An 11,315-nucleotide genomic window follows, 5' to 3' on the forward strand; every position below is an offset into this window, starting at 1 on the left:
TCTTTTTGAGGGTTTTTGTCACATACAGTTTAAAGTCTGAATTTGCAGAGATAGGTTTTCTGTATCTGGTATTGAACATCTCTACTTGTATAATGTTTATTTACCAGCAGGTGGGAGTGTTGGGTTTTGGTGTAGCTGTACATTGCACAGGGTTTTTGTAGATATGACCTGAAGTTGGTTTTATCTATCTAACATTTATTACAGTATATAAAGTACTTTGTATTTCTACACAAATGCATTTTATAATGTAGACTATGTCGTATGTTGTTATGATGGAATTTATTAGTCATTCAGTCAATGTAATTACACCATATATGTGTATATATATAGTAATATATAGTAGTTTCACATATCTAAATGTGTTTTGTAACTACACTCAGTTTCAGTTGAGTTGCTTGAAAGTTTTAATCTTAAATTCACAAATTGCATACCAAATGATTACAATCCAAAACATGCAATATTTTAACATCCTTCTATATTTAAAGCATCAAGAAAAGAAAAAAAACAAATTTCCTTTGTCATGCAACTACGGAAGAGGATTAGGGCCACACATAAAAAAATATTTGAGTTCTGACTTTAAACTCTTAATCTTTAAATTAAAAACTTTAAATCCATGCTCTTCAAATTTAATGGTCAGGATCTTCCACATCAAATGCCAGCCTGTGTTTAGTTAATCCCATGACATAGCTAATCCAGCGGTAGTAAAGTGACACCCGGGTATACACGCCATATTTCCCATCCTTTGCACATTCTTCCCCCCAGCTCACGATGCCTGTCAGGAACCACGTGTCGTCAATGCTGTTTGTGTGAGGACCTCCACTGTCGCCCTGACAGGCATCTTTGGCCTCATGATAGTATCCTGCACAGAACATCACAGGGGTGATCCTGGCACTGCTGCTGTGCTTACACTGTGTCCGATCTACGAAGGGAACCTCGACCTTCTGCAGCGTGTTCGCCATGGCTCCGAGGAAGCGCGTCCGGCCCCAGCCGCTGACCGTCGCCGGGGAGGCGGCCTTCACCAGGGCCTCTGTGAAGGACTTGGGCCCTATGCAGATGGGTCGCACCGTTGTGGAGAAGGTGATGGGGGTTTTGAGGTACAGCAGGGCAATGTCGTGGTTGTACACGCTTACACTGGCGTTGTAACGCGGGTGTATGTGCTGCCTCAACACCTCAGAATCCTGCTCGGTGCCCTCGTTGATGTGGATGTTGTACTCTCCTGCAGGTAGAGACATCAGACACAGAAATAACCGACTCACTCTATAGAGTTCATTCTAGTGAAAGTGCCAGAGCAGATGGCAAAAATTATTTCCCCTGAATGTAATAAATGACACATAATCAATAATTAATTCAAGGACTAGGAAATTCTATAAAATGCCATATGACAACATTTTACTTGACTTTATAATTTTTTTAGCTTCAATCCAAAATGCTTTTTACATTTATTTCATGATGAGCCAACTAGCCTTCATATGTTGCTGAATGTTTCGCGAATTAATCTCACTATAAATCAATCATGAATATCGTTAACTGACTGACCTTACGGCCTATTGTCCACAGAGATTTTCTTATCATGGATCAACAGATGTGAAATTAGTCCACGTCAGTGATTCTTACCCACTCTGACCAAGAAGGGGCCTCTGACCTCCACCAGGCAGTGAGCAGCAGTGATCACCCATCTCTCACTGAGGATGGAGCCCCCGCAGAATAAATCCCCACTGGGATGAAATATCAAGGCCACCTGGATAAAAGAGGGAGAAAAGATAATTCTGAACACATTGCAGCTGCTGTTTCTTTCCCTCTAAGCCCAACGTGCATTAATGCTTCCACTCCCATACACTACCTGCCATGGGATCTCTCCCGGCGTGACCACCATGCCACCTACAATTCGTTTATAGGGACGAACCGGTTCCTCAGTGGGGGCCTCTGCGTCACTGTACACCCACCACGGCAGCTTCTTACGAAAGTGGGTTTCTACAGAATCAGTTGTGGCTGAAAAAGACGTGGTGGTAGTGGCCGCTGTTGTAGAGGGAGGAGATGTGGTGCTAACGTTGATCAGCGAAGTGCTGTTCTCCAGCCTCGTGTTCATACGGCCGAGCAGCGACCTCTTAGATACGGAACTCAATGCTGTCAGAGCAGTTCTGCCACACGGGAATTCAACTGGTAGTGTGATGGGAAAAAAAGGGAGGTCATATTGTTGTAATCAACAGTCGTTATTATAATGTTGATTAAGCAGAGAGGAATACCATATGGTTCACAGGTGACCCCATCCTGCATCAGCCTGTATCCTGTCGCACAGGAACATTTAGCTCCAAAGGTTCCTATCGTCTCACAGAAGTGCACACAGTCGCCATTGTTCACGTCACATCTTTTTGCTACAACTGAACAGTAAAGATACAGAAATTATTTAAAACAAATTTCTTATCATATCTGTTCAATGACATGATGTTAACGCTTAAAATGATAGCTCACGTTGTTTTGTAGGGCATCGAGTGCACTGTTAGACAAGTGTGATTCAGATAAATGCAGTCACTTCTCAAAGGATGGGCACTTTGGGCTACTGTTTATAGAATTTCTAAAAGGACAAATCTAATTTTGGAATCTAAAACCACACTGAAGCCAGAAGCAAGCCACTGATTTAATTTAGAAACAAGAAAAAAAAGACATCAGGCTGTATATCCTCTGAGACCGAACATCTAATCAGATCTGATCTCATATCCTCAACAAAGTTGCATCATGTGGCACAAATATCTCATTTCTCTCTGATCACATTTCTAAATCCAGCCACAGGACTGTGACGTACCGATCTCACATTCCCTGCCGGTGAAGCCGTGCGGACATGTGCAGGTGAAGGAGCCGAGGTGGTCTGTGCACGAGCCCTGGTTCAGACATGGACTTGGCTTACACTGATTGCCATCTGAGGAAAACAAGACACAGTAAGGTTCACATTTTTTTAAACAACAGCAGGAAGAAAAAGCATCTTCACATAAATGTGGACTAGTCTGTATATCAAGATCCAAGTGTAAATGTTCAGGCAAAAAACACAACATTTCTGTAATTTTATATCTGTGTTAAAACAACAACACAGTTAAAACTCAGTCTTACCTACATATCCTGCCCAGAACTCCATCTACAATGAAATTAAGTCTCTGATTAATGCAGTCAGTAAAAATAGCAATGTGAGAAAATAAAAATGAAAATTAACAAACACATACCGTCTTTGCATCGTCCTCAAAGGTCTCCCTGGCCTCTTCCAGGTCACACACTTCCTCAATACACTCCCTCTCCAAATTGCCTTCCAGCAGCTCCTCAAACACCCCCGTGTTGTACCGCTTGTGCCTCCGCAGGACGCCGTCGGCTGCCCGACCCGAGAGAAACACCGGGCCTGAGGCCGGAGCCGGGGCTAGAGTGAAAGGAAAATAAAATCACGTACATGTCCCCGTCTCATAAGTCACAAAAACAAATACATAAAGTTTAGAGACATTCTTTTGTACATCAGTGCGATTAAAAATCAAAAGGATGATCCTCCACCTGTCACACACTTACACTCCATAGGTGAGACTGCAGTCTTAAAATAACGCTCAAGTACAAGCGAAATTATTCATGAGCGTCATAAATAAACTATTTAATATTACCTCCAGAGCCCAGCTGAAAGCCCCATGCCGACAAAAACAGCAAAGTTAAAGGAACCAGCTCCATTCCAGACTGCTGTGATGTCTCGACTCTCCACAGACACACGCTCCAAAGTACAAAAGCTCTGTTTGCACATGTACACTCAGAATTAGTCGTCTGTTGGTTCAGGAAAAATAAATAAAATCCTGACAACAAAGCAAATACCGTGTCAACGTCCACGTATGCAAAGAGTCACCGTTGTTTTTGTTTGTATATTACCAACTACTACACACCATGAGAACAGTTAACCAAAATCAGTTTTGGGAAAACAGATTTTCGGTTCCCAGAATGGGGCTTGGAAAAGAGTCCAAACAGCACGTTCCAGATTCCCTAAATAAATAAATAACTTTCACTCCTGGTTACGCCTGGTCCTAAATATTATTTATAGCTCAGGTTATGAATATCTTCTTATACTGTCTATAGTGTCCAGTGTTCTGCTCCAGAAGCTCTTCACATCATTATAAAAGCAACCAAAACCAAATGCGCAAATCGTTTTTTAGTTATTAAAACTGGATTGTCTGTTTACACACACACACAAACACACACACACACACACACACACATATACTGTATATATATATATATATATATATATATATATACACATATATATATACACACATATACATACATACATACATACATACATAAATATATATATATATATATATATATATATATATATATATATATATACATATACATATATACTGTATATATATATATATATATATATATAAGAAGTAATTGTTTTTTTATGGCTGTGTTTTTTCCCCTGAATATTTTTTCCTTTAAATTTTGTTCTTCTTCTCCATGATTTGTTATGGTCTGTGCGGCAACTGTATACTTTGAACTGGGCTTGAATTAGTACTGTGGAAAGGCATAAATCATCTTTTAAAGTGAATTCGTCTTCACTTCTCATGATAAAATCCAACTTCTCTTTCTCTCTTTCTCTTCTGTAATTGTAAAGAGGAGGTAAGAAGATGTAAGGCACTCTCGATTACTGACCACTAGATGGCGTACCTACACCTCAGTCCTTCAACACAATACAATAAAACAGTAGGAAACTGGTAATAGGATTGTGTACCTCATTATTTATCATGAGAGGAGGCCTGCGACCATCTGTCACAGAACAAATGACCCCTGAGTCAAGGAAATAATGAATCCATATCAAGGTTTAAAAAGATAATATGAATCTATCTACTTAGAAGCAGCTGAGGGGATGTGTGTCTCTGTGTGTGTGTGTGGTTTGTGTGAGGGGGAAACCGTTCATTCAGGTTTTTTTCTTACTAATTGCATTCAGTCAACTGAACTAGATAAAACACAAGCAACCAACCAGAGAGCACATCTGGTGAAAGGGCCAGTGTTTTATATATATATATATATATATATATATATATATATATATATATATATATATATATATATATATATATATATATATATATATATATATATATATATATATATATATATATATATATATATATATTGTACTGTGTCAATATTACTGGAGCATCTGTATATGCATATCTACTAGGCTGAAATTAGTCAGTTAAGGAACTAACAAACCCATGTTGGGCAGGCTTTACTCTGTCTGACAATAACTTGTGTATGTAATTCAATTATTTATATTTGGCACTTAACAAGCTTTACCTTAAGATGTATTTAAGATAATATAACGAAAACTATCAGACGTGTGCTTATCTCAGTCACATTCTTCATCTTAACAAAATGTCCCATCTACAGATACCAAAAGAAGTCTTGTTTATCCAAAAAGTGCGCCCTTCCGTGATTTTCTATTTGATAGAGCTGAAATACCTTTAGCCGTCCTCTCCATGAATGTATAATCCATTCATAGTTTTTCCACTGGGTAGTATATGATTGCTTCCTCCCGCATAACGTAGCTCTATATTCATCATAGCATATCATAGCTCTCATAAATAATATCTAAGAGAAGGTAGGGCCCCTTCCCCCTTTTCTTTGGCAAAGTAACATGCCAAGATGAACCCTTGATCTTTTACCTTGGAATGTACTGTATACCGTAATAATTACATCAAATTCATCAAATTGGTTTTGTTCTTCTCTGTTAGTGAGATCTGAATAATAACTTAAATATAATCATTTCAGTGGAATAAATCCTTTAGCTGAAGGGAATGCAATTTCAATTTGTTTTTAAACGAGTGTTTAATTTCATTGTTTTTGACATGTTATGTTTTATAAAATATCCATTGTTTTTGATCAGTTTGTCAAAAAAGACATTACCAGCATTCAATATAATATGTCCCCATTGTTCAATACGCTAAACCAATACCCAAGGCGGTGAGTGTTGGCAACTATCGACTGGAGGCATTTGTATTTCATTGATTCATTCAAAGGCTGAATAATTCATACTTTGAGTAACTAACACTGTCTGCTCAATGCGGGAGCTTCTCCATCATCTCCAGCCAGGATGAATATCAGAGTTGAGTGTGTTGATTTTGTCTGGTGCCTCAAAAAAAGACCCCTGATGCCTGATGCAACAGAATTCCTTAAACGTATTCCAGCTTTAGACCAAACATATTACAGCAGGTGCACTGCACCTCATATTTTCAACACAAACTTTCCACCCAGTCTCATATTGTAGTTTAATAGTAGAGTGGATACGGATCTTTTACTGGGCTTAATATAGTATGTACAGAAGAAACAATCAACACTAAATGTTGCTCTTAACACTGAGGTGATGAGTTGTACGATTGAAAAAGCTCATAAGACTCAGACAGACGTTGCAAATGCATGAATGGAAGAGAGTAAAATCGTCTATGACTGACTATTGATTTATGAAGATCTCCCTGACATCTCCGTCTTCTCTCTCTCTGGCAGCACCGTACTGCTGGGGAGTCTGTGTCGGCTCCAATTAGATTAGTCACCACAGTGGAGGATCGAGTCAGGGCCTCGCAAAAAATAACACAAACTCTGATGCTTGCTCAGTGCTACAGTGTCGATCGTTTGTGTACAGTAGCTCCTGGGCTGCATCTTGTATTTTCCTCTTCATCTGTGGTGTTACCTTGACGTTTCCTTCATAAACAGATTATTATTAGAGGCAGCCTTACTAGCCGGAGGCTTCTATGGAATACCAACTGAGCGGATTTTTGATGAACGATATTTTCCTTATGTATTTTGCATATATGTAACATAGAATCATTTACCTTGTAATCAATTTTTTTTGTAAATACTACTTCTATACACTATTGTATCGCTGATGACTGTTTTGATGCATGAAGTGAGTTTGTTAATATGAATTGTGGGTATTTAAGATGGCGACTGTATTCATCAGAAGTCTGAGGAGGAGCCTGGTGCTCGAGAGGACGGAAGCTTCTCACTGTTCAAACCTTCACCCATCAACATGTGTTTGGTGGAGGTACATGTTCCTTCACATTTTCTGGGTAAAAAACAAAAGCATTCCCTTGTTACAAAAAACAAATGAAAGACATTACAAGCTACTGCAGAAAACCATCAAATCCAATGATATAATTTTTTCCATTGCTCCAAAAGGTTTGTAATTTGAATTATGATATGAGGATGAAGGAAATGCAGATTTTCCGTCAAGACGCTGACTGTGGCAGTCGGGGGCCGACTGTAACCTCAGCAGCTAAACTTTTCCTGGAGCGACCCAGTGTCTACTCTCGTCACACTCTCCAATGTGTTCTGGCAGCAGCTCGCAGACACAAAGTCACGTTGTTGTCTGTGGTCTGAATAATCCCTGACTGGATTATGCTTCAGTTTTTGATGTGTGAAACATTTCATCTACAGAATTAGAAGTGTTGGTGGGTTTGTAAACGGTGACATTTGACTAAATCTACAGTATGTTCATGATGAAGGGATCTTGGAGGGTGACAGGGGAGGACTCCAGCCACTACTTCAAGGTTTTATGGTGGAACTATCTCTATCCTCTCAGTCGTCTAGGTTTTTTTATGAACTCCTTTCTTTCCCTCAGCCAGTTTTGGATAATCAGCCCACGATCATTCTGTGCTGCTGACAGAGACCTGTACACAAACTGAAGGTTGAATGAGCAGCGTTCCTTCACACTTCCTTCTTCTCATTTATCTGTGCGCCCAAAGTGAACACAGAATCTCATCGGGTAGAGGCAAAGGAACTGATTGTTTTATTTGAAAGCAAACAAACAAAAAAAAACCCCACTGCGTTTGTCGCCCGCTGGAAAACAGCAGCCATTTACTTACTGCTGGGAGTAAATATAGACTATGATGGGATGGTGTAATTATGTTCACTCGGGGGAGGAAAACAAAACTTTGAGAGGAAAAAAACAATGAGGACATTGAAAAACTGAGGCGAGAGACAAACTCACACAGAATACAGTGTGTTCAGATGAATCATTTGCTGTTTTTGGTTTGTTTGTCAATCAAAAACCAATCTCATGTCTGTCCATCGTTCTGTATGAGCAACGTCCAGGAGATGGTTAGAGAAGAGAAGAGAAGAGGGTGAAACATCCAGCCAGGTTCTGTCCCAAGCTTAAGCAAAACCTCTAAATATCACTAATTAACATTTATATCTTGTTGACTAAACACCAGAATAATAGTTTTAGGTTTTATCAGGGGTCATGCTGAAGGCCCCCTCCCCCCATTTCTATACTTTGTACAAATGCTATGGTTGATATTAATATTATGAGCCATAACAATCTGGACTAAAGTGAAATATGTTACATATATTTTTGACACTCAAAGACTGAATCCAGGACCCCCCCCCCCCCCCCCCCCCCCCCCCCCCCCCACACCCACACACCCACCCCCCACCCTCCTCCATCGCCCCACTCCCTCCTCCGGACTAAGTCATTGACATTAATGTGATATTTGAGAGCTCCTCGGTTCGTTAATTAGCGGAGTCATTTCTGTAATTTGAAAGCCTGATGCTTCGCAACCGTTCCCCCCGCTTGCCCACGTGCCGAGCCAAACACACTGACATTTAAACAATTGGCGTGTTATTTAGCCGAAGACAGAGAGAGGTGGTGTTTGGATTTACAGGCGTACAGCAGCAGTCACAGTTCGGTAGTCTTAAATAGACTGTTGGAGGCCTTTCAACTGAAATCCTGCCAGTGAAACCCACAGAACAAAGGACTCTTCAACCAATGATGCACTTGGAGCTGTAGTGGGAAATAGCAGTAGATCTTAACGCAATAAAAACGTCACAATTTGTAGATTTATCAGATTTAAGTTGATTATCATCACTTTGTTTGTAAGATGGAAGAGCTCCACAAATCTTTTCATCGAGCATAGGGAGAAATAACTTATTTAAAGTCTCTAATTTTATGCTATTTTAGTTTTAAAATGCTAGGAAAATGCACTAATATAGTATTTTCCCTTTCAGGTATGGATTACAATCTTATTCAATTAGGTAAAGTTAAGTGGGTCAGTGACCCAGCAAAGCTTTGTCTAGTTAGTTCATGGGTTTAGCTACATTTGCAAATCCTTCATTTATATGTGTATGTTTGTTTGTCCAATGCGTGTTCTTTATATCCACCGAATCGTACAAAATTATTATCTAACGCTGCAGTTTGCATGTTCAGATTTACGCCGCTGTGCTTCAGCTTTGCCAATAGTGACCCAGAAATTCGGCGCTATTGTGAGTTCCTGAGAAGTGAGAGCTGGAATCCACTCCTGGTCCTGTGAGCCGTGATGCAGCCGAGCTGACAGACGCTGGCGGCTCAGGGATGTTCAGCCACCGTTAATGAAAAGTGGAGCTCCCATCCCTCCTGGTCGGAAAGTGCCTGTGAAAGCTCACTGTTCCTCTGCTGAATGTCAAAGATAAGTTTGAAAAAAAAGCTTCAGTGGACAGAGCCAATGAGGTGGAAATGGGTCCCAATGATTTCTTAAAATAATAATGAATCAGTTCTAACTTTGCATTCTCACTGCTTCAGGTGCTGATACGTCGCCTCCCATTGGACTGAGGGCATTCACCAGCCATTCACCAGCCATTCAATGCTGGTGAGTCTGATGACTCGCCAGCATTAAATGAGTATTAGCACCAAATACATGTAGATCATCTGCCCCACCGCTGAAATATACGGCAAACTCTGCAGCATGACAGATATAAAAATGCAATCAAGGGAGCAGCCGAGTCGATTATGTGTTGGGTTATAGGAAGACGTGACAGAAATACGACGTGCGTCAACAACTTTCGACCCCTGACCTCTATTTTTTTTTAAATAACTTGCTGACCCCGTTCTGACCTCTGAGGTCAGCGTGCGTCAGCTCTGTGGAGCTCAGAGATTAATGGGTAGGTGCAACGGCCCCGTGAGGATTTGTTTGATGGAATCCATCATTTTTATGTGCAAGCCATAAAATATAACTACATGAAAATCACAATCAATTTCTTCATTTTGAAAATATTCTCACATTGCTGACTTGAATCTCAGTGTTATTTAACAGTTTACCCTTAACTTACTTGCGTACCTAAACCACATAGTGTTAACTGGGCTGCAGCAGCTTGAGGCATCACAGTACTGTCGTCTTATATCGCGGTATACAAGATCGTGGACGTTGTAACCTGTTACAGAAACGTTACACTCTAAATACTAAACTTGCTTTGCTTGTGGCCAAACACGTTTAAAAGACACTGACCACTCATGCATTTTGTTGCATATTCTTCTCCCCACAGCAAGAATTAATGAATTTTCTTTCATTTCCATGGCCTATATTAACCAGGTAAACGTGTAATTTACACAGTTAATCTGGCACACCCGCAGCTGTCTGATAAGAGCGAATGTCATACGACCTAATGGTTCATGGAACTTTTGGCACAGTTTCGGTGTGAAACAGATGATGGTCTGTGATAAGTTACAGACACAAATTCTACAAACAGTCATCGACCTTCAGCTTGTATCCTCGTTGTCCCGGTGACAGAAGCAGCCTGAACCCGATTTGCCTTATCAGCCACACACAGAGCCTGAATCAAGCTCACTCCTCCGAGCAGAGGCAGACGGCTAACCCCGCCGCACAACCCTGGAACATTAATCACCCTCCAACACCTCGCTGTCTGACCCAGAAAATGATTTTTGGGACTGAAAACCTCCAAGCACCCACATCGGCTGCCCCACTAATATCACCTCGGGTGATTTTCAGTCCAGCAGAGTCACATATCAAGCAGCTCCTTCACTATTGGTCCAGTGTTGCTCTGTCATCCTATGCAGTGGATTTATCAGCTCAGTGGCTCAATTGGAAATTGATTTTGATCTGACGACCGGGACAAATACACACTTTCAGCAAAAGAACTTGGCTGCGGCTTCTAAGACATTATGCAAAAAAGAACTAAATTTTAAGCTGTATGTATATAATTCCCTTCAAAAGTGAAGAAATGTGCAGCGATTAAAACGGTAAGGCCTTTACAATACATGGCAGCTGGAGGTGGACAAAATAACACGAATATCTGTAAAGTATGATGTAATTCAAACAACAGACCGTTTGATTTTCAAAGCATCAGCAGTAGGTTCGGAGGAAATTTGCAGTTGAATTATTCATGCGTGCAACAAAAATAACTGAAGTTTAACTCTCAGAATACATTTCCGTGTAAGCCAGTAAATCTTTATACTTCAGTGGACGTGTGCAGTGACAAAATCAACTTCTTGTAATTTACGTGAACAAGAGTATTAAAAA

At 40.3% G+C, this 11,315-nt stretch overlaps 1 protein-coding gene across 2 annotated transcripts in view; it reads right to left on the bottom strand.

The window, feature by feature from the left end:
* Nucleotides 1-256: 256 nt before the first annotated feature.
* Nucleotides 257-11,315, bottom strand: part of f9a (coagulation factor IXa) — a 109,276-nt gene continuing 98,217 nt past the window's right edge. The window contains exons 1-9 of one of the 2 annotated variants that reach the window (XM_035649386.2): nt 3,835-3,967; nt 3,633-3,754; nt 3,213-3,400; nt 3,103-3,127; nt 2,801-2,914; nt 2,244-2,378; nt 1,841-2,157; nt 1,615-1,738; nt 257-1,216 (exon numbers count right to left, since the gene is read on the bottom strand). In XM_035649386.2, coding sequence (XP_035505279.1) covers nt 627-1,216; nt 1,615-1,738; nt 1,841-2,157; nt 2,244-2,378; nt 2,801-2,914; nt 3,103-3,127; nt 3,213-3,400; nt 3,633-3,696 — 1,557 coding nt within the window. In that variant the 5' untranslated portion in view covers nt 3,697-3,754; nt 3,835-3,967 and the 3' untranslated portion in view covers nt 257-626. Of the gene's footprint in view, nt 1,217-1,614; nt 1,739-1,840; nt 2,158-2,243; nt 2,379-2,800; nt 2,915-3,102; nt 3,128-3,212; nt 3,401-3,632; nt 3,755-3,834; nt 3,968-11,315 lie in introns of those variants that run through there. The other variant, XM_047334446.1, reaches the window with a different exon arrangement.

Source organism: Scophthalmus maximus, chromosome 9, assembly GCF_022379125.1.
Source record: "Scophthalmus maximus strain ysfricsl-2021 chromosome 9, ASM2237912v1, whole genome shotgun sequence".
Classification (NCBI taxonomy): domain Eukaryota; kingdom Metazoa; phylum Chordata; class Actinopteri; order Pleuronectiformes; family Scophthalmidae; genus Scophthalmus; species Scophthalmus maximus.